At 39.0% G+C, this 23,056-nt stretch overlaps 2 protein-coding genes across 5 annotated transcripts; one reads left to right on the forward strand and one right to left on the reverse strand.

Annotated features, from left to right (window-relative positions):
- Positions 1-11,736: 11,736 nt before the first annotated feature.
- Positions 11,737-17,025, forward strand: LOC140763569 (probable beta-1,4-xylosyltransferase IRX9H). 4 transcript variants are annotated; one of them, XM_073101818.1, is made up of 4 exons: positions 11,737-12,631; positions 12,909-13,158; positions 15,664-15,867; positions 16,593-17,025. In XM_073101818.1, the coding sequence occupies exons 1-3, from the start codon at positions 12,012-12,014 to the stop codon at positions 15,832-15,834; spliced, it is 1,041 nt and encodes a 346-aa protein (XP_072957919.1). In that variant the 5' UTR covers positions 11,737-12,011; the 3' UTR covers positions 15,835-15,867; positions 16,593-17,025. The 4 variants fall into 4 exon arrangements, with proteins under 4 accessions (XP_072957919.1, XP_072957921.1, XP_072957920.1 ...); XM_073101820.1 differs by having other exon boundaries at positions 16,607-17,025; XM_073101819.1 differs by having other exon boundaries at positions 16,624-17,025.
- A 175-nt stretch (positions 17,026-17,200) lies between these two features.
- Positions 17,201-20,499, reverse strand: LOC140763570 (uncharacterized). The gene is made up of 3 exons (XM_073101821.1): positions 19,914-20,499; positions 19,484-19,663; positions 17,201-19,359 (listed from the first exon to the last, which is right to left on the reverse strand). The coding sequence occupies exons 1-3, from the start codon at positions 20,133-20,135 to the stop codon at positions 18,733-18,735; spliced, it is 1,029 nt and encodes a 342-aa protein (XP_072957922.1). The 5' UTR covers positions 20,136-20,499; the 3' UTR covers positions 17,201-18,732.
- Positions 20,500-23,056: the final 2,557 nt, after the last annotated feature.

Here is a 23,056-nt window from a genome sequence, read left to right on the forward strand (position 1 = left end):
GAGACTTTTAACACTGTCTGCGCCGCAGCTTAGATCGTTGAGATCTAGGAGCTGTCTAGAAGAATTGATCGTCAAATTAGACAACTGCATCTGAACAAAAAAACTTCGATCAGGAATACGTAATAAAATGTCCTGGGATTTATACTGGTGGACCAGACGATGCTTCAATTTGGCCTTTTTGGCCTTCTCTGGAAGGTTGTATGATGTGTGTTAACAAACCAGTCAATAAAGAAAGGGAGATCGAGTGCGTACTTGTTTAACTAATTCTTCCTCCCTGCGGTAGAGCCAAGTCTTAAATAATATGTTTAATAGGAATCTAAGATTCTTAAGGGTAATATAAAAATGTAAAAAAAAATTAAAAATATTTCCAGTTCAATAGATAACTATTTATTTTCAAAATATATTACCCTACATATTTTTTTTGATAATTATATTATCTTAATAATATCAAATAAAAGGCATATATGTCACTAACTTAGAGTAATATTATACGTGTGTATATATATCATAATAAGGATATTAATATATTTTTTAATTAATTTGATGAAAATAATGACATATAATCCGAAAGTTAGGCGCGATGGTCTTCTTGACTGATATATATTTTTTTACTTATGTAACATAATTTTGGAATTAGTACTCGAGTATGAAAACTAACTATTATAACCGTTAGATTATCATTATAAATTTTAGAGGGTACGGAAGTATTTACCAAATTTATTTGTATTTGTGTGGGAGGAAAGATGTCTGTAGACAGTTCATTGATTGTAATCACAAAGAGTAGTATTCAAATCCGACGGTGGATTAGTTCATAGGATACCCTGATTGAGGGGTAAAGTGCCATCCACCTAATACAATCTTGCACAACAGAGTAAATGCTCCAATTAACTTGGTCGGTTGTCTCGTTCACACAGTACTCACAACATCCAAACAGTAACTGGAAACCTGACCTATTTCCTAACCATAACCAGACATGAGCTCCTTGATGCCCAGAAGAACAGCAGTAGACTTGGGTAAGCAACGCAAACCAAGAGGCACCAGTGAAGTGGCACCCAAGGAGAAGATGATTAATGGTTTCAGGTGAGGCATTATAGCTAATATGACTAGAGATTAGGGGTGAAAACAAACTTTAACTCTAATTCAATCAGATTAAATTTGGATAAAAAAGAACTTGAATACATATACAGATATGAATAGATTATAATATTTCGGATACAGATACGGATATCAAATATCTTTTTACCCGTATATTTTTAAATAATTCATATTTTTTTGTTCATATTTATGGATATTAGTTCCTCTTTATGGTCTTTTTTCCATTTATCCTTTTGTTTCCAAGTAAATATTTTTTTAGAGAGAGAAAGAAATGCATATTTTTAATTACCTCTGCAGTGTACAAGCAAGCAAATCTTGCTTCCAAATAATCATATCCATCACTCTAATTAATCTTGATGTCCTTATACTAACTATAAAAAAAGAACTTTTAGAGAACGACTATACATTATATATATATATATATATGAGTATTTTTTTGGTTTGAATTTCAACGGCACTAATTAAACTGGAAGTCACTAAAATCCTACTTCTCTAGATAAACAAATATCAAATTGTCTCTCATTTTTATTTTTTATTATTTTATTTATAGATCATAAACTCATAGCCTATTCAAAAGTGAGCCCAGTATCAAAATAGCTTACCAATACTTTCTATCATTCTTTGTTCAATGTGAAGTGAGAACTTAATAGTATCTTAATTAAATTAATGCTTTTGAAATTTAAACTCGAAAACATTACCTCTTCTAACTATATAAGCTTAATACCGTTCATTATCGTCCTTTCACATTAATTCATCTATTTAACAATCTTCTCCTCTACAAACTACATCCAAAACATTAAAATGAGTGAGTGATTACTTTTGGGGTCCCTTATATCTTCTGGTTGTTAGACATATTCATACACAATAATTGGAGAGAAGTTAAAAGAGTGAGCTGGGTTTGGCAACCACCCATTTGTTATGATGTTTCATATTTTAGTGCTAGTGGATTGGATTGGCCACTAACCCATTAATCTGCCATGTTTTGCAAGTTAGGATATGCCAGAGGGATTGCAGTTGGTAAGTCTTGGGGAAACAGGGGGTGCCTAAATTGTTCCTTTGTGACAGTAGATAAAACTTTGTAATTAGACTTGTTATTTCATCTTTTCTTCCAACTTTAATTACTCTGTGAAACCTTAACTACCACTCCATATTATTTTCACTTCTTAAGAAAAAAAAAAATGGAGGCATATACTTCTTGAATTATTTCATTATATTCTTTAGACCCCGTTTAATGGCTCTAAACCCATACAACCCTTAAAATTGAGAGCAATGATTCGATACTAACAAATTATTTATTAAAAATAATTTTTATCTGTTGATAAATTAAAGGGTATATAAGATATTTTACTTATGTAACTAGATTGATCAATAAAGCAATTAGAATTTAAGTATTTTTTTTTGTTACTTATCCTTATAACTATTTTCTTAATAATAAGACTGTTAATTTCTTAAAATTTATTATTATTTTTATGACTAATTTACTCTTACAATTTAGAAAAGTGATTAATACTTTCAGTTTATATGACCAATACTTTCGAATTTTATTTAGTATTATTTAATCTCAATCGTTCAATTATGAGAAAAAAATTAATAGTTTTTATTGAATTATTTGCTTAAAAATTAAGGCTCATAATTAAGGATTGCACCACTATATTATCTTGGTAGGTTGCTGCTAAGATAGCTAGGTGAAAGTGGTGTATGGTTTTGCAAGCAAGTAGGGCAATCTTGATGTCGTTCTCTGTGTAAACCATTGATGCCTTTTCTTTTTCTTTTGTCTAAAGGTCTCCACACCTAATTGGCTGGCACAAGGCCATGCTGCATAAGGCTTTTTGAGGTTTTGGCTTGAAGGAGCTGAGGCCAGCAAGACATACTCTCGTAAATCGTAATGCAAAGATTCTTAGCTTGCTTAATAGGGACCAGGGGCTAAGTTTATGAATGAAAAGTATAGGCCAATTCACCCTTGGAGGCCCAAAAGGGCTGGACCTCTCTTACTAATAAGTATATATTCTCTGTGCTTGTGCTTGTGGGTCTTAAGGACTAGCTCTCTAAGTGTATTAATGAAGGTAAGTAGACTACCATCCTTGATGATCCATGGACCTTCACCCTCTCATTGTGCCGCAAGCCCATCTTTATTGATATGGAGATTAGGTCTGGTTCTAAATTAGTGGCTCGCCTTATTTCTAATAGGCATTGGATTTAGGATGCATTAATGTTTGGTTTAGGCATTTGTTGACTCAGATAATCCTGCAGATCCTAATCCCATAACTATGACTCTGTGATCTATCTTGTCAATAAGTGAGGGCTTCTCATGCATAAGGAAGCATATGACCACCTTATGACCACCTAAGGAGCAAAGTATTTTATTTTTTTACTTGATTTTCAACTCTTCATGACATATATAGCGAAGTCGACATACTTGTTGCTGCTTCTGATAGGATACCCTTTCCCCGACGATCATCTTCCGCAAGGTGCGCTGTCTATGAAATAGGAGTATTGTCGTCGAAAAGTCATCATTCATCTTGCGTCAAATTTGATCTTTCATGTAGGAGTTTCATTTTACGAAAGAAGATGAAAAATTACTTATCTCGTTCATTTTAGGGCCAAGTCGGTTACGGGAAGAAAAGACTATACTCTTTGCTTTTTAGTCAAATGCTCCTTCAAGTGAGAATCGAGGAAAGAGACTAAGCTTTCACTAGTATCTTCTCCTAGGCCAAAGCTGGTACAACTCCATCAAAACGATAGCTAGATTAAGTAAGTCAGGTGCTAGTAGAAGTTGTAACTAGGCAAATAGCAATAGTCGTCTTGTAGGTGCATGTGATGGTGAAAGAGTAGTTTCTATGGCTAGAATCAAAGAAGCTTGAATTGACATCGAAATCATAATAAAAAGTAAGCCTACTAATGAGTATTTTTTTTAGTTGTGAGCCTGTCAAACCATAGGCGCCTTACGAGCCCTTCTTTTTTGACTTATAAGTGAGATCTAGATATGAAAACTGTTATTCCTTCTCCCATCATCAACTAGAGACTCATGAATACGCTTGCTATTAGCTACTTGAATCTCTCTACGGTGATTATTGAGATAGACTCTCCCTCAACCACATTGTTCATCAATAATCTCCATACCTATTATTGATTCGCAACTTGGTGGAGGAAATCTCGCCATGTCTAGCCCATTGCCGCCCTATCATGGACTAAGTCTTTGAGATAAACAAAGACCGCGGGGCACTCAACTTTTAAGTAGCAAAGTTAAGTCAGTCGTTCACTTTACAAGCGATGCACCTGTTTTTGAATTGCGACAAAGCAAAGACAAGCAAAATATAAAGTTTGGCAAACAAGTTTGCGATTCTCTATTGATTGGAAAAGAAGTTACAAGACATGCCAACGATAAGAAATTTAAAGGGGCAAGATAGTCATCGAGGGAAAAATGAACACCATTGAACCAATGGCACTTCGGTTGCGAAGCTGGCTCACTTAATGCTTCTCGATAGTTCTCCTATACTACTAAGTATGAGCATCCCCAATTCTGCAACCCGGGGGGTTCAAAGGTCTTGTGGGGCGTTACGTTTTGAAAATAAGCCCCATTTGGATTTTGGCCCATGAGTTTTATAGGCATGTGTGGGGAAAATCCCAAACTAGTGTTGCGACGACACTAATATTACGATCCCAAGGCTGCTTCGCAAAAAGCTCTTGAAGGAAACCAAAAGACACTAAAAAATATGCAAAAGACATGGGGTTGGCATCCCATTTATATACTCAAAAAGTAAAAAATACAATAGGACCGACATTGCGAACAAAACGGTCCTAACAGACTCCCCCACTTAGACTCTCAGCGTCCTCGTCGATTCGGCTGCTACCAAGTGATGCTTGACTTCATCTTGACATGCTCGCCAAGTTCTTCTTCCGGTAGGCTTGAACTTTGTCTTCTTCATGCCATAGAGTTTGTTCAAGTTCCCAACTAGCTTCTGACATTGGAAGATTCTTCCATTTGACCAAGTATTCGGTCTCTGTAGCTCCATTGGGTAGAGTCTGCACTCTGTCCGCTAAGATGGTGTCAACATGCCTTTCAAGCGACGCCGTTGTGGGGTTTGGCCGGCTTGACACATTACGAGAAGGGTCTTTGCGATCAGCATGATACAGTTTGAGGCAACTCACATGGAAAATCGGATGGATTTTAAGACAAGTGGGGAGTTGCACTCGGTAGGACACATTGCCTACTTTGTTGATGACAGGAAAGGGGCCTTCATATTTGCGAGCAAGTCCTTTGTACACCTTGCGAAAGAACTTGAGCGATGCCGGTTGAAGCTTGAGCAGCACCAAATCACCTTTCTTAAAGTCTCGCGGCTTTCTTTTCTTGTCTGCCCACTTCTTCATCTTTTGTGCTACCTTCTCAAGATAGGCTTTGACAATCTCCACATTCCGATGCCACTTTTTGGCAAGGTGATATGCCGAAGGGCTGTTGCCTGTGTAACCCACCACCAGAGTATGCGGTGTGGAAGGTTGTTGTCCCATGATAACTTCGAAGGGGCTTTTGGTGGATGCAGAGCTCCGCTGCAAGTTGTACGAGAATTGGGCAACATCAAGTAGCTTGACCCAATCTCACTGATTGACACTAACAAAGTGCCGCAAGTATTGCTCAAAAAGAGCATTTATTCTTTCGGTTTGGCCATCAGTTTGGGGATGAAGGCTTGTGGAGAAGAAGAGTTTTGACCCCAAGAGTTTAAACAACTTCGTCCAAAACTGACCCAAGAACTGAGGATCCCTATCACTCACGATGTTTTGTGAAACTCCCCAATACTTAGCCATATACCTTAGGAACAAACGAGCTGCTTCATCAACTGTGCAATGCAGCGGAGCCGGTATGAAAGTCACGTACTTTGAGAACCGATCCACCACAACCAACACTGAGCCAATGTCCCCGACCTTTGGCAAGCTCGAAATGAAGTCTAAAGAGACACTTTCCCATGGCTGCTCAGGAATGGGGAGCGGTTCCAACAAGCCACAAGGCTTCGCGCACTCCACCTTGTCTTGTTGGCAAATGAGACAAGTACGCACGTACTCTTCGACATCTTCCCCCATCTTTGGCCAATAATAAGCTCTTTCCACAAGAGCCAAGGTCCGATGTACGCCCGGATGACCTGCCCACAAGGTGTCATGACACTTCTTGAGCAGTTCTCTTCGCAAGTTGTTCGCCCGTGGCACGTACACGCGGTTTCCTTTTGTCATAATGAGTCCCTCCTGGACCTAAAATCGTCGCGTCTTGCTTCTATCTACAAACTTCTTGAGGGTCTCGGCCATCGGATCACTTTGCATCCCCTCGCAAATCTTCTTTAGAAGCGACGCTTGCACTTAGCTTATACTCTCGTTTGCCACCGCTTTGAGAATAGCCAATTCCGCCTTACGGCTTAAGGCATCCGCAACTTGATTTGTTCGACCTGGTTTGTATTCCAAAACCATGTCAAATTCAGCCAAGAAGTTATGCCATTTGCTTGCTTTGGAGAGAGCTTCTTTTGAGTTTGGAAATAACTCAAGGCAACATTGTCGGTCTTCACAATAAAGCGATACCCAAGGAGATAATGCCTCCAAACATGAAGGCAATGTACGACCACGGTCATCTCCTTTTCATGCACCGTATACCTCTGCTCCGTATCATTCAACTTGCGACTTTCATAGGCAACCGGATGTCCTTCTTGCACAAGAACTCCGATGGCATAATCTGAAGCATCCGTGTGAACTTCAAACGGAAGGTAGTTTGACAACTGCAATACAGGTTCCTCCATCACCACTCTCTTCAAATCAGCAAAGGCCTCTTGACATTTGCTAGATCACTCCCATGAGCGGTCCTTCTTCAGCAAATCAGTCAGCGGCGCAGCCCTCCACGAGTAGCTTGCAATGAACCGCCCATAATAGTTGACAAGCCCCAAAAATGAACGAAGTTCTATTACCTTCGAAGGGGCTTGCCAATCCTTAATGGCACGAACTTTCTCCTTGTCCATGCGAATGTGTCCTCCGCAAACTTGGTGTCCAAGGAACACGATTTCCTCTTGTGCAAAATAGCACTTCTCCTTCTTCACAAAGAGGGAGTGTTCTCTTAGCACTTTGAAGATGGCTTTGAGATGTTGGATGTGCTCTCCCAACGTCTTGCTGTACACCACAATGTCGTCGAGTTAGACCACCATGAACTTGTTAAGATATTCTTGGAACAGCTAGTTCATGAGTGTGCAAAAGGTTGCAAAAGGCATCACGAAGAATTCCAATGCGTCATAACGTGTCATACACGTTGTCTTTGCTTCATCGCCTTTCGCAACTCTGACTTGCCAATACCCTGACCGCAAGTCCAATTTGGAGAAGTATCGTGCTCCTCCAAGTTGATCAAACAAATTCGTAATGAGAGGGATTAGGTACTTGTTTTTTATCGTCACTTTGTTCAAGGCGCGATAGTCTACACATAGTCGTAGATTTCCATCATGCTTCTTTTGAAATAGCACCGGCGTCCCAAACAGTGCCTTTGAGCTGCGGATCAACCCACCTTTAAGCAACTCATCAAGTTGCTTCCGAAGTTCCACCAACTCCGGAGGAGACATGCGGTATGGTGCATGGGCTGGAGGCTTTGTCCCTGGCTCCAATTCGATCTTGTGATCCATCGCTCATCGAGGAGGCAAGGTCTTTGGCAATTCGGGCGGCATCACATCCCCAAACTCCTTCAAAACCCTTGCGACCCCAAGAGAAATTGGGCCATTCTCCAAAGGATCCGCCTCAAGCTTCAAGGCCGCCAAGAATGTTTGCTCACCCTTCTTCACACCCTTCTTCAGCTGAAGTGCTGAAAGTTACTTTGTCTCCTTTGTCGTCGTCTTTGCCACCGGGACGACACAAGGGGACTCATCCCCCATCATGCAAAGAGCATTAAAAAATGACATTGGCACTCCTCTCGCCGTTTGCAGAAATTCCATCATAAGAATGACTTGGAAGTCATCCAAAGGAACCGCCATGAAGTTGGCCTTGCCCCTCCAAGACCCAACCGCAACATGCATGTCCTTCGCTTGCTCGGCGATTGGTTGAGACTTCGAATTCACCGTCTTCATTCGACTTGAGTCCTTTGAAATGAGCAACCCAAGTCGTTGTACTTCATGGTCCACTATGAAGTTATGAGTGGCACCAGTGTCAACCAATGCCTTCGTCGACTTTCCATTGATCTCAATGTCGACGAACATTAGCTCATTTGGCTTTCGGTTCTTTGTAGGCAAAGACTTTCGCTTCTCCCCCACTTGAGCCTTGAGTGCATTTAGAAGCCGCAATGGCCCCATGCGAGGGCCCTCCGTCGACTTCTCATCGTCGCTCTCCGAACTTTGCTCTTGGGCTTGCACTGCATTAAGCGACTTCCTTTGAGGGAAATTCTTCACAAAATGTCGCCCTCCGCATATGAAACACCCCTCCTCGGGACTCTTGCTCGGTTTCGCACCCTTTTGCCAAGATCCCTTCTTTTCGCTTTACATCACCTATTTGCCTTTCAGCCTTTGGGGCTTTGCATTGCTCATCGAAGGTTTCTTCTTTGGGTTTTCAGGGGCTGAATAATCCGTCAAGCGCTCCGCCGCAGCTTGAGTCGTCGCTAAGTTAGGAATGTCCTGACGTTGCAACTCTATTTGTGCCCAAGGCTTCAAGCCTTCCAAGAAGTGAAAAAGTTTGTCCTTCTCCGACATGTCCCGATTGTCCAACATGAGTGTCGAGAATTGCTTGACATATTCTCGAATCGACCCCGTTTATGTGAGATGCCGCAAACTCCGTCTTGCGATAAACTCCACATTTTCAGGAAGGAACTACACCTTCAGCTCCCGTTTCAAATCCTCCCAAGTATTGATGTTGCAGCGGCCACCTTGGATGTCCTCATAACGAGTCCGCCACCATAGCTTGGCATCCCCATCGAGGTACATCATTGCGAAGGTGACTTTTGTTTCTTCCGAATCCGGTCGCACCACCCAAAAGTATTGCTCAACATCGAAAAGAAAGTTCTCCAACTCTTTGGCATCCCTTGTGCCCTTGCAGCAGCGCGGTTCCGGCACTCTGACCCTTCCAGAATGTCCTTTTGCTTGTGCGGCGGATTGCACGGTGCTCATGGCTCTCGTGAGTACCGTCACCCTTGCGGAGAGGTCCGCTAGCTGCTCTTTGAGATGTTGGATAGCTTCCTTGGTATTGTCTCGCAACGTCTCGACCTCATCGTCGACGTGTTGCTAATACACCTCCAAGCTATCCACCCTATCGCCGAGAGTGTATATTTGAGCAACACTAGCACTCAATTGCGAGATGTGTGCCTCCATGTCCTCAAGCCGCTCCTTGTTACTTCGATGCCTTTTAGAATCGCTCAGATATGGTTCTGTAATCAGCACTGGCACTGCTGGTCCTTTGCCCAAATCTGCTGTATTTGTTGCTTGACTTGTCTCTCCGCCTTACTTGTGGCGCCTCATTTCGCAAGGATATTTCTCTTATCGATCCGCTCTGATACCACTTGTCACAGACTAAGTCTTTGAGATAGACAAAGACCGCGCGGCACTCAACTTTTAAGTAGCAAAGTTAAGTCAGTCATTCACTTCACAAGCGATGCACCTATTTTTGGATTGCGACAAAGCAAAGACAAGCAAAATACAAAGTTTGGCAAACAAGTTTGCGATTCTCTATTGATTGGAAAAGAAGTTATAAGACATGCCAATGACAAGAAATTTAAAGGGGCAGGATAACCATCGAGGGAAAAATGAACACCATTGAACTAGTGGCACTTCGGTTGCGAAGCTGGCTCACTTAATACTTCTCGATAGTTCTCCTATACTACTAAGTATGAGCATCCCCAATTCTGCAACCCGGGGATTTCAAAGGTCTTGTGGGGCGTTACGTTTTGAAAATAAGCCCCATTTGGGTTTTGGCCCATGGGTTTTATAGGCATGTGCAGGAAAAATCCCAAACTAATGTTGCGACGACACTAATATTGCGATCCCAAGGCTGCTTCGCAAGGAGCTCTTGAAGGAACCCAAAAGACACTAAAAAACATGCAAAAGACATGGGATTGACATCCTATTTACATACTCAAAAGATGAAAAATACAATAGGACCGAGATTGCGAATATAACGGTCCTAACAGCCCGCTAGTAGCCCAAGAGATAAAGGACTTGGGTCTGACGATAACAGGCTGGGTTTATGTCTTTATTAGCTTTCATAGAAAAAGAGCTACTAGTTTTCAATACAACTAACTTTTAATGTGAGACTAAATAACAATAGCAATGGGCTAGGTAGTGGGCGGACATAACAGGCTGTGCTTTTTGGTTGGCTAAGGCGTGCAAAAACCTTGCTCGTCTTGCCTATTACTATTTCGACCTCGAGCTGAACTTAATCGGGTACCAATAATCACCTTTTATCTTTATAAGGACTATTCTAGTCTAGGTGTTCCGAGCCACAACCATGCTCTTTTGTAACTTTTTGAGGCTTTGCCTCTTTTCTTTTATATAAAATATACTTAAAGTTTAAGGTTTCAACCTACTTACGTTTAAGTATTTTTATTCAAAATACTGCTGCCTTGGACATTCTTTCCCCTACATGGAGAGAAAAACTTAAACTTATAAATAGTTTATAACCGCAATGAAAATACTATTTTTTATTAAAATTATATTAAATAAAAGTCGATCTCAACGCTATAACTAGTATTACCCATCCATCTAATTCTCCTCGTCTTTTTGTAAACCCTAATCTTAGCTATAAATCTCACCACTATTATCAACCCTTCTAATTTTCTTCCTCTTTCTTCTAAATCACAACTCTAATATAAATCTTATAGCCCCCCCACTAATCACACTGTTAACAACCCCTTAATAACCTCTAACTCATCTATAAATAGCAATGACCTCCAATCTTAGTTACAGAAGAAGCTAAGATTTCTTCTAGGGAGGAGAGGAAGGAGTTACTAGATCACTAAAATAAAAAATTATTATTCTATTTAAATTTAAAATAAACTATTATTATATAAATTAAGATCTTATGGGAGATTTTTAATCTCAAGTTCTTGATAATTTTTTGATAATTAAATTAAAATCCTTATAATAATGAAAGTATAAAAATTAAAACTAATATTTTTATAATTTACTCAGCTAAAGTACATAAATTACTAATCAAAAAATTAAAATCTGATTAAGCTTTTAATTGTTGTTGGTGATGTTGTTGTCATCTCCTTATGTGATTAAGGTTTTTCTCTCCGTTAAAATTCATATAAATTTAAAAATATTGTGAAGTCCATGACTCTTTCAATCACCGGGAGCTAACTAATTAAAGCTGACTAATAAACAAAAAGATAAAGTAAATAAATACTGGGTCAAGTTGTAATTAAAAAAAAAGACAAAATTAAAAGTTTCTTATAATTAAAGGGGTCAAAATGTTATTATCACTAAAATTAAAAGATATAAAACTTACCTCAGTTATGTTTAAAGAAGAAGGTAAAATGACCATGTTACCCTCCCAGAATCGAAGTCAACCCGCTGTCCTTTCCCATGGGCACGTTCCTCGTAATCGCGTCCTTGCTTAGTAATATCGAAGTACCAAAAAAAGTAAATGCTCCGAAGTATCGATTGACATCGGGAAACGAAACCCACCAACCCCGTAAGAGAGCAAGATCTATTCGAATAATTTCACTCGCCGACCCCGCCGGGACTCTGTCTGTCTCTCTCTCTCTCTCTCCTCCCAACCCCACCACACACAAACTACAGGCTACAGCACATGATTCCTTTCTCGGCGACCCAGTCGTCCCCCATTCCTTCTTCCCACAGTTCGAATACGACGACGGAGACTTCCACTTTCACTTCCTCTCATATCCCCTCCTATTCCCCCAATCCCGGAGTTATCCGAGAATAAAATCCACTCCCTTATTCCTCCCTGCCTCCCTCCCTCCCATGGCCTCGATCCGTCGAACTCTCTCTCCTGCTCACCACCACCACCACCAACGAGATCGCCTCCCCTTCTCCTCTTCCCCCCGCGTCCCCAAATCTACCCACCACGCTAATTTCAGCATCGCGTGCCGGCGCGTCCTCCCCCTCCGCTACGTCCTCTTCTTCCTCCTCGGCATCCTGCTCGGCATCTTCCGCCTCGCCGAACTCGACGCCTTCCGACCCCACGGTCCCCACCCTGAAGAGGTGATCGAAGATCTCCCCGAGAGCAAGGATAAGCTCGTGATCGTGGTCACGCCGACCTACAACCGCGCGATGCAGGCGTACTACCTGCACCGCCTAGGGCAGACGCTGCGCCTCGTTTCGCCGCCGCTGATGTGGATGGTGGTGGAGATGGGGGAGGCGTCCGCCGAGACCTCGGAGATCCTACGGCGGAGCGGAGTCGTGTACCGGCACCTTGTCTGCGACGGCAACTCCTCCTCCGAGCAGGCCAAGGACAGAGGAGTCCACCAGCGCAATGTGGCGCTTGACCACATCGAGTACCATAGGCTCGATGGAATCGTCTACTTCGCGGACGATGACAATATCTATTCTCTCGAGCTTTTTGACCACATCAGGGAGATCAGGTACCATTTTGCATCTCAATCTTGGATCTACAGTTGCTTTAATTTATGCCCTGATTCTGTAATTTGGCAAGTCATTTTTGAGAAAATAATGATACAAAAAAAAGATCTGATGTTTTTCTTCTTCTGTGTTCTTGTATTATCCAACCATAGAACGTTCTACAGTTCTAGCTTCCATTTCCATTGCTCAATTTACTTAGAACTAGTTATTTTATTTAAAGGGGAAGTAATGCCTACTAAATTAACTCATTATTCTGTTATTGAATTTGTTGATATATAGGAAATTTGGCACTTGGCCTGTTGCAATGCTTGCTCAAAGCAAAAGTAAGGCGATAATAGAAGGTCCAGTATGCAATAGGAGACAAGTTATTGGATGGAATACAAATGAAAAGAGCAAGAGGCTTCGGAGATTTCATGTAGATATGTCAGGATTTGCGTTCAATAGCACAATGCTTTGGGACCCCAAGAAGAGGAACCATCTATCTTGGAATGCTATTCGGCAACTGGACTCAGTGAAGGAGGGCTTTCAAGTATATTTCTCGTTTCTTTTAACTTTTTGTAGTCAAAGAATTCTAGAGCAAACAAATAACACAGTAGTGAAGATAAGTAGATGGCTGGACTTTCTTGTGTTTATACTCCAAACTGATAGATCTTCTGTTTGCACCATTATTTTGCATCTTTTGCTTCTCCTTAAACAGAGGCAAAGGTTTTGTCTCTGTTTACCTCCCCAGTTTAATTTTACTCTTGAATTTTTAGTTATATATATTCTCCTTTCAAAGTCCAAGTTTGAATATGTACCTCTCGCAAAGTTTGGAGCATTTGAGCCTCCTCAAAATTTTTATGATTTTATATATGCTTGTATCATCAAATGGAATTGTTATATTAACCATTTTAATTCTCAAAGCTTGATATGCAAATTTTCTGTTTTTATTGGTGACATGAAAAGACCCTATAGCTGTTTAGTCCACCTTGATACTGCATGGCTCCTTGATGTTTGATATGTCTAGGAACAAATGAATTGATATAAAGAATTTGATTTATTAATTATGATACATGGTATCCAGATGCACTAATTATAGTTTTACAAGGAATATCAGAAAAATTATGTATTTTGTGCTACGAGATTATGTCTAATATTTTAGGTTCTTTTTTTGTTTTTTGTTTTTTTCCTTTTGCATTTGTGATCTAGATTTGATAGAGAGCAAATAAATATATACCAAAAGGAGCATTGGGTACTCTTCAACTGCCCTGTTTTTAAATTTTTTTTTTTTTTTTTGCTTGATTATACCAGAACAGCCAAATCTACCCAAATGTTTAGGAGCAGGATAGGATCAACCAAGCATGAATTTATTTTCCATTCATTGCGTTCTTCATTATTCCTAGACTCTTTCTTAATACTGTAATATATTGTACAAATTTCACCTTGTACAGTGTTGCTGTGTTGTATCAAAAGCAAATTCTTAGTATGTCAATTTAGGCTTTGGTTTAACACGTAATTGTCTGTGATGCTTATGTACACAAATATGCATGAATATTGTGAGAAAATATTTACTGCCAAGTAAACTTTTTGAACAATGAAACAGTAAACTATAATGTCAAATAGCTTTGTAGTCTTGTAGATAGATACGTGTAACTTGCACTACTGCACTTGCTTCACAATTAAGAAGAGTCAAATTGAGAACTTGATAAGTTCTTTATTCAACTAGTTTTGTTAAAACAAAGCGCATCAGTTGCCATGCCTTCTCTACCATATCTTTTGATATCCAATATTTCTCATCTTTCAATTGTATATATATTATTATACGATATACATTGCTCGTTGGAGGTGAGAGTTAACTTTTATATGATTTACATATTGCCTGCTATATGTAAGGATTAGTTATATTATATATACATTACTCGTTATATGTGAGGGTTAGCTATATGATATATGCATTGCTCGCTAGAGGCAAGAGTTAATCAATTTAAGCTTTGGTTTAACATATAAGATGCTTGTGTACACAAATATGCAGAATATTATGAGAACATATTTAATTGCCAAGTAACAATTTTTTGTTGATGAAACAAGTAAACAGTATACTATAATGTGAAATAGCTTTGTAGTTTTGTAGATAGATACCTGTGACTTCCATTACTGCATTTGCTTCGCAATTAAGAAGAGTCAAAACTCAGAACTTGACAAGTTTTTTTGTCATGCGATCTCTACATATCTTTTGATATCCAATATCTCTCATCTGTTCAATTGTATGACTCCAAATCAGTAATCTTATCTCTCTTCAAAATGTAAATTTTTTCATAGAAACCAACTTCGTAGACACCTCAACTGATCTTAAATGCACTCAGGTAATGATTTTTTTACTATTACGGTTCACCCTAGATTAGGTAATCTGCTTTTTAAATGCACCTTGGACATGTCATTTAATCCTATATAAGCTGAGTTCTAATAGGTCTTTTTTTCACCTCATTCTGATTCTCTGACACAAATCCTTGCCTAATGTCTTGTGTATTCTTCTTTCCAATCATAATCAAATTTTGCTAATTTTATCCATTTTTTTACTGCATTCATATTTGCTTCCTGTTGCACAAAAATTATTAGCAGCAACAGTGATGCATTTCTCTATCCCAACAATCTGCATATGGTCTTGTCTGACATCATTCAACAATCTGAAGAACTTGAACATGATTGATATTTCTTACAAGATGTTTTAATTATTTTGTTATTTTCCTCTTTTTCCCAAGTAAATTTTTTTTACTGCTCTGTCCTTATTAATGCTGACCATCTATTGCACCCATGCCAGTCAAACTCATGTAAGAAATGATTTAGCACATGATACCAACAACACATGCATACATGAAGCTGCAAGAAAGGATGTCATAAAATAGTATTGTCTATGAATATCAAGTCTGGATACTGTTTCTTCCTTTACCAACTAAATTATTTCGTTTTGCTATAACTACTGCACTTGCTTGCTGGTTTCAGAGGATTTCACATCCTTCTTTATTCATTAAAAATCTGGTGGGTACAACATTTGCAGGAGACATCATTTCTAGAGCAGCTTGTAGAAGATGAAAGTCAGATGGAAGGTGTCCCAAATGATTGTTCGAAGATAATGAATTGGCATCTTCATTTGGACTCTAAAGATCTTGCCTATCCTAAAGGATGGCAAGTCTCAAGGAATCTGGATGTTGTTATTCCCCTGAAATAAAAATTGCCATATCTTTCTTATCACCTTTGACAGGTTAGTTCCAAAATCTGATTCCTCTATTTACATTGTCTCTTTCTTAGTCATTTCACTGAGGGTGGTAATTTGAATAGATATTCACTGAAAGCCCAGAAAAATTTCCTAGAGACTGCTTTTGTTCTTGCTAGTCACTGCTAAAAGAAATTGCTACACTATTGAGGCACATGGACAGGATTTGAGTTCTATAAACTCATTCTAATTGCACTTCTGAGTTCGGGTTTCATGTAGGTTGCTTGTACAAATTTGTGTCCATGTATTCCTTCTGTGCACTAAATGATGAGAGAGTACTTTTCTGACGATTATATATTCTTTGTATCGAACAACTAGGCTTTGAACGCCAAGATGGCAGGTTGGCAAGTAGCCCAACCCACCTTAAATGATGAGAGCATGCTTTGATTTGACACTTGATTATTTCATGACCTCTGTCATATCTATGGTTTACTTGCTGATGATACTTCGTGGCATGACTGGAAGTACTTGCGGCTCTTAAGCTTATCCTGCTTCGTTGTTAACTTACTTGCTCTGTGTGCGTAAAAAGACAATTATAGAGGCTTTCATATAAAATAACCAGGTTTTGATTATTAATCCGTGGAATTGCCCAACCTATGCCAAATTATGAAAATGCGTCTAGTTTAAAGGGCTGATATCTGTGCAGGATAATGGATGACATATTTATATTCACTCTTCTTTTTTTGTTTGCGTCCTAACTATGTGTTTAGTAGCTTTGACATTCCAGCAATGGCTTTGTACCAGCTGTGATAAAATGTGGGGGTGGGATCTGATGCTTGGGAGATTTACGTCAACGCAAGCCATCAAGACCAGTTCAGACTGACCGCCACCAATGTCGTCTTTAACCCCCACCAGATATTGTTTCGGTGAGAGATATAATTTGCCTGCCACTGTAGTCGTCCAATAATTTGCAGAAGGAAGACAAACGCTGGTCCTGGACCTTACAAGAGTAGCTGAATCACTCATTTTTTTGTTGGCTTCCTTTTGAGGTAAGGAAGCTATTTTTAACTTCATTTACTTTCTCTCAGTTGAAGAAACTGTTTATCATAGTTTTTGTTCTTTTGGTACAGCTTCTTATGTCTTTATTAGTTTGAGAGAAGTTAATTGTAAAAGTGTAAGACATAGATTGTTTTGTGATGCATAGATAGCCTTCTTCTTTTTCTTTTTCAAGGATACCATATCACTTCACAATTGCTTTTCTATACCTTATGTGGAAACATAGTGCAGCATATCTCCTTGAGCCTTTTCTTTTAAAACAAAACTTACAAATTATAGCGGCTAAACTCTGTGATAAATGGGCTTCACCTCTATCACCACTAGATGCATGCATACTTGTCTTTCATGTATAGCTGCTAAGGTTGACATTTCTTGACCAAGTCTTTTTGATTGTTTTCTCCCATTAGCATCTTAAGGTCAAAACCAAATTTCTTTACTAACATGACCAAGACTGCTTATTTCCTGACCAAATGGCCTCACAGTTTTATCCTCTCCTCATGGCTTATTACAATAAGAGTTGGACAACAAATTTTATGTTAGAATTTTAGTGGAAAGTTTGAACACCTTTGGAACAAAATTGATTAGACTCCCAAAGTGTACCCAAAAAAAAAAGATTCTTCTTAGAAAGACTACTTAAAGTTCGTAGTTTAGATCTGACAGGAAGAATTTGCTTACACAGTCTATATTGAAATTTTAGACAAAATTTGGCACCTTCTAAACCACTATTTATGCCTTGCAATTATAAAATACAAATCTCAGTGCAGATAAAACAGATGCACTTTCAAACTTTTTTCCCTCAGTATGCTTATCGACTTTTGTCGAAAAACAAGAAGTTAACATGAAATTTATAATCTAACTCTTATGGCAAGAACTGAACTACAACTTAGATATGTAAACGTTAGGTATAATTTTAACTCTTAATAGGATTGGAAAGCTAACACGATAGCGGCCAATAACAGGTGAGGTAGGTTGAGTAATAGCTACAGCTGCCTCTCCAACCCCAATGACTCCAACCTCGAACATTCCAAACCCAAAAAAATGCAAGGAGAAAATTCCAAAGCTCGATGAGAGCCCATGAAGAATACTTCTGCAACTACCCAATAAAACGAATTCACATACACAATTAGCACGATGTTTTATACTTTTGGGTGGTCGAGTGTTGGCACTATCCTGCAAGCATTAATTGCACAACTTGGATTAGATTCAATGTTGTGGTTACTTTTAAAAGCGTTGCAGAGACCGCAGGAGAATGCCTTCCCCGGGAACCACCTAAGCTTTTATCCCTTCTCCCACTCCCAGATTAGATCCAAGCTTATCCAATACGTAGAAAGACTCAGCTCTAGTTAATAGATACCAACAATATTTATTCTTATCCCCCACCAACTTCGAGAAAGCAGCATATCTACCTCCCTTAGTTTGTATCTGCCTCCTTGGCCCTCGCAAGAGTCGTATCTTATGCGCATTATATTTAGGCCTCTTTAGCTATTATTATTTTACATATACTTTTCCAAACTACTTCTTAAACTATTAAAAAGTATCTAAAAAATTATCACCTGAGTAGTTATATACCATATTTAGCAGCTAGCGAACTGATAACATCCGTACTATCCCGGTTCTAACTTCCCAACTCAAGCAGGATCTTCCATTTACTTTATTCCACAAATTCAAGAAACCTGACAGGCTGAATACACATCAAGTGATATTCTTTCTCTCTCTACAGCTACATATCTATGTGGGCTCAAAATTAAGATTCAAATATGTACAATATCACCCATCACCAATCTACACGGCAAACATACTAGAGACCTATAACTTCACAAGCAGCAAATCAGAAGAGTAACTGCGGCACACACTTACTTATGTCGTATAACCTAACCAGATGAGCACTGGCTTAACGAGCCTGACAGTCCGGGAAGCCAAAATCCCGGCAACGTTAGGCAACGTCGGCGAGGTTATCGTACCGAGTATGAAGCAGTTTAAACTTAGCAACGCGACGGCGTCCGAGGCCGGCCTGTTCTTCAGGGTGGCGAAGAAGTGAACGACACTGCACAAAGACATGCCCACCACGAAGAAGAGAGCTGCTACCAGAGGTGGGCATGGATTCTCCGCTTCCCAGACAGTCATGCCAACAACGAGGGATAGCCCCGCGCTGAAGAGACTCCGAGAGAGGGCGATGGCCCTCCCTTGCTGTAAAACCTCCTCCACGGTTGAATCCCCTGAGACTAGCCGTGGAGGGAAAGAGTATGGATCAGCAGCTTTGATTACATCCTGTGACTGCTCGGCAATGCCCCAGGGAACCCCAAGGATCATCCCACTCTTGCTATTACCTGAACGCCATGGGATTGGAGGGAGATGATCGTAACTAGTTCCGAGGAGGAGGCCGTCGTCCACATTCCCATCCTTGTCATGACAAGCTTCGTAGTCCCAGCCGGCTTTACCCTGACCTTCATGCAGTCGCATGTTTTCTCGTTTAAGATCCTGCAACTGTATAGCAGAAACAAATGTGAAGTATCCAACCATAGTACTCATAAGTTGTAGCTAAATAATATTGCTGTCAGTCGTCATATATAATAGTAGCAGGATTAATTGTGAAGCGACGGGGTTTCACCTCATTGTCTAGTAGATCAACTCTAGCAAGAGCTTTGTCGTGCTCCTCTTCAATCTCCTCAAGTATTGCCTCTAAGACCCTTCGCTCTTTATATGCTGCCTGTAATCGCTCTTCGAGATCCTTATTTTCCCAATCGAATCTCTCCATCTGAATCTGCATCTCACTGAGGAGCCTCTCTAACTGCACATAGTCGACATTTGTCATCTCCACCATCCAAGTATATGAGCAATGGGTGATAAGAGATACTCCTCCCAATGGAACATATGATCGATCGAGTTCACTCACACACATGTGGAATGCAAAAGTATTTACGCGATTACTTCAATCAATATTCGAAGGAAACAAGTGAAAACATTAAGATCTAGAGTCTATTTAACTGCAAAATTAGTACTGAGAAACTAAAGCGATTGAAGAGAGACAAAAGGCTTACCTTCCTCTCCCTCTGCAAAGCAGTCAGGACTCGGATAGGGAGGGTGACCAAGGCGACAGACCACACCATAATCTGCCAGAACATGTCGACATGGAAGTTGACGATCGCCTTCGCCAACTGCCACCACGACAGGGCGGCGAGAGCGGCTGTTCTCACGCCGAGCAGGAATACTATTTGCACCAAAGCGATGGGCGTCGTAATGAGGTATAATATGGTCGTCATTCATTCGAATCAGGGGAGGATCGCTTGCAAATTAACACAAACGAGCGTGATTCTACTTCGTGACGAGCAGCTACCGGGGCCGGGGGAGTAACCCAGGAGGCAGAGAAGATCGCGGCCGCGCTCGGTGCGCCATTTTGAAGTTAAAACGAGAGGAGAAGGAACACGGGAGGGAGGACACGTTGCATGCTTGAAGAGGGACACGGTGACACGTCGCACAGGAGATAAGTATCGAGCTGCGAGAAGTGGCATTCCGAGGCCGCATTTCTCATCTCCTCCCTTTGCAATCCATGAAAGCACTCTCTTGGGTCATAGCTTAACCCTTATTAGTTACTCGCTTCATTTGGTTTAACCTCTCTTTTACAATTTAATTATAGCGATCATTTTATTTTTATCTAAACTATTATTATTTTCTACCGACGACGACCCCTTGAACTCTTTATTTTTTTATATATAATAACTTCCTAATAAAATAATAAAATAAATTATTTTTTATAGTTCAAAGAAAAAGTTTAAAGAGTAATTATAATAAAGGGCGACAATTAATTATAATTACTTGTTTATTTATAATAATAGACTCTAATGTTCTATCCGTATATTGATTACACTTTATTATAAGAATATGTATCTGGATTATAGAAAATATATGCACTTAATTTATAAATTAAATGTATTTAAATAGAAAATTAAAGACCCCTCTACAAGTATTACTCAATTTGCGCACTATATTTTTTAATATTTATAAAGTTTACTATGCAATCTTGCTGAATTAATAAACTTAATTAAATTCTAGATTAAGTTAAACTATGCCAAAGATATTATCAAAATATTCTTACCTAACCTAAACTCACCTTCACCCCAAGAAACTCTCCTTTATAACCTACAATAATAATAACTATTAATTAATAAAAGAAATTCAAACTAATAAAATCCAAGGCAAATTAACACAACTTTTTACCTAAATAATTTATTTTTAAAAAAATAAGTACATTTCTTAAGAATTTTTAATAAAATATAGCTTTCTGATCAACAATGGAGGTGAAAATAAATCTAGTATACTAGAGAGATATAATAAAAAATATAAATTAATAGAAGTCTCATCTATTTGCAAATGATAGAATAGAATTTGAATTTAGAACTAAATTCTATAAAATTAGAATATATAATAATCCACTTAAATAAATTTTAGAAATCGAGCTAGCTCATGATCATGCTTGACTCGAATTTGAGCTAATTTTCAAGATCAAGTTCAACTCAGCAATTTTGGAGTCTTACCGAGTCGAGCTCAAACCGGCTTCATTAATTTGACAGTATTGCCCAGCTATATAATAAAAAAAGGCAACTTAAACATACTCTATTACAAAGAGTGTAGTCTAATTTGGCTCAATGGGAACGAGGTGAATCCTCGTTCAAGTATGTCGAGGGGAAGAAGACTAAGACCCTCTACCTTAGGACAACGAATTACTCCTTATAGATAACAAGGAGGTGGATCCTAAGGCTAAGACAACCAACTCGGACCTCAAGGATAAGAGGCTTCTGACTCCATAATTACCAAGAAGGTAGCGTTGAAATTGCCAAGTTTTGACAAGATAAATGTAAGTCTGGCAAATGGGTCTAACTATGACATATCACTTACATCAAAACTCTTGGAAGCACTAGTAAAAAGGTCTTTTTTATGTTTAAAAAGGTATACCCTCGAGAGGTACTCAATGAAGGTATAGCCTCTATCAACAAATGCCCTGTTTCTAAGGAATGACCTTGGAGGTGCATGCGAGAATGGTGGGTCTCCTCAAAAGCAACTTAGACGGAGGTTCAAGTGAAGTGGCTGAGAGCTAAGCTCTAGTGCTGTACGATGTAGGTCATTCATCAGCGTAGGATAAGAACATTAGAGGAGACGAGGATATGAAGGTGGACACAATCCATAGAGGGGATCCGTCGACAAATTTTGCAAGTAGCTCATGTTGTACAAGTTATCTTGAATTCGATTTGCATTAATTTAATCGTGGTATTATTAAGTTTTCACTCCTCTCACAAAAAACGAAATGTTAACTTTAGTCATGTGAATTTTTCTTTCATAGAAAAAGCTGTGGTATGCAATTATCACATATCTCATTAATATTTTTTATTTCAAAATTAAGTTTCCGTTCTTCTCTTCTTTCATCTCTTTTTCTCCAATGTTTCAATGTCATCCTTCTTCAACTCAACCATCTTCTTCCAATTAATTCTGTAATTAGAACTCAGTTTATTTTTTACAAATTTCTCCTTTACCTTGCAAGCAACTTCCTCCTCCAATCTTCTACCAAAATTTTGGTTTTTATTGGCCTCTATTGTCTATTATTTTCTTCCTCTAAATGTAATTCATATGTAAATTAAACTCCTCTTTTCCTTTTTATTCTTCGTCACCATATCATTGTTCCTAAGCTCTCGTTTATCTTAAATAAATTTGCAATGCTATCAATTTCTTTGAGGGATCAAAGTGTATTTGTCCCTGCATCCCATATCTGAGGCCCAACCACCCATCACCTTGTTCAAGATCCTATTCCATGAAAAAGAGCTTAATCAATCTATAAAAATGACGTTATCTTTTATGTCATGGATTTACTTATCTTTATACGGACTCTGTTAGGTATCTCACCTTATTTATACCTATTTTGGTTTTGGTTTTGGTTTTGGTTTTAGTTTTAGTTTTTTCTCTATTAAAGTTACAATCAAATTCTTTCGGTGGATCAATCCATTTAGAAGAGATACAAATTGACTAAGTTATGAGCCACTATATTATTAGTGTAACTCGTGAAACAAGCTCTAAAAACAGAGAAAGAAGTTCACCTTTTACATGCAAGCAAAATAGAGTAGATAGACCAATCAATAAGATCCTTCTACTCGTTGATTTTCTTGAATATCATATAAGAGCTAAAATCTATGTG

This window comes from Typha angustifolia, chromosome 7 (assembly GCF_048772165.1).
Source record: "Typha angustifolia cultivar Huaian chromosome 7, ASM4877216v1, whole genome shotgun sequence".
In the NCBI taxonomy this organism is placed as follows: domain Eukaryota; kingdom Viridiplantae; phylum Streptophyta; class Magnoliopsida; order Poales; family Typhaceae; genus Typha; species Typha angustifolia.

What these genes read in the sequence shown, in the direction of transcription:
- LOC140763569 (XM_073101818.1), top strand. Translation starts at nt 12,012, where the DNA reads ATGGCCTCGATCCGTCGAACTCTCTCTCCTGCTCACCACCACCACCAC. An exon ending in GACCACATCAGGGAGATCAG is followed by an intron (nt 12,632 to 12,908) that starts GTACCATTTTGC and finishes GTTGATATATAG; the next exon opens with GAAATTTGGCACTTGGCCTG. An exon ending in CAGTGAAGGAGGGCTTTCAA is followed by an intron (nt 13,159 to 15,663) that starts GTATATTTCTCG and finishes CAACATTTGCAG; the next exon opens with GAGACATCATTTCTAGAGCA.
- LOC140763570 (XM_073101821.1), bottom strand. Translation starts at nt 20,135, where the DNA reads ATGACGACCATATTATACCTCATTACGACGCCCATCGCTTTGGTGCAA. An exon ending in CTTTGCAGAGGGAGAGGAAG is followed by an intron (nt 19,664 to 19,913) that starts GTAAGCCTTTTG and finishes GACTATGTGCAG; the next exon opens with TTAGAGAGGCTCCTCAGTGA. An exon ending in TTGATCTACTAGACAATGAG is followed by an intron (nt 19,360 to 19,483) that starts GTGAAACCCCGT and finishes TCTGCTATACAG; the next exon opens with TTGCAGGATCTTAAACGAGA.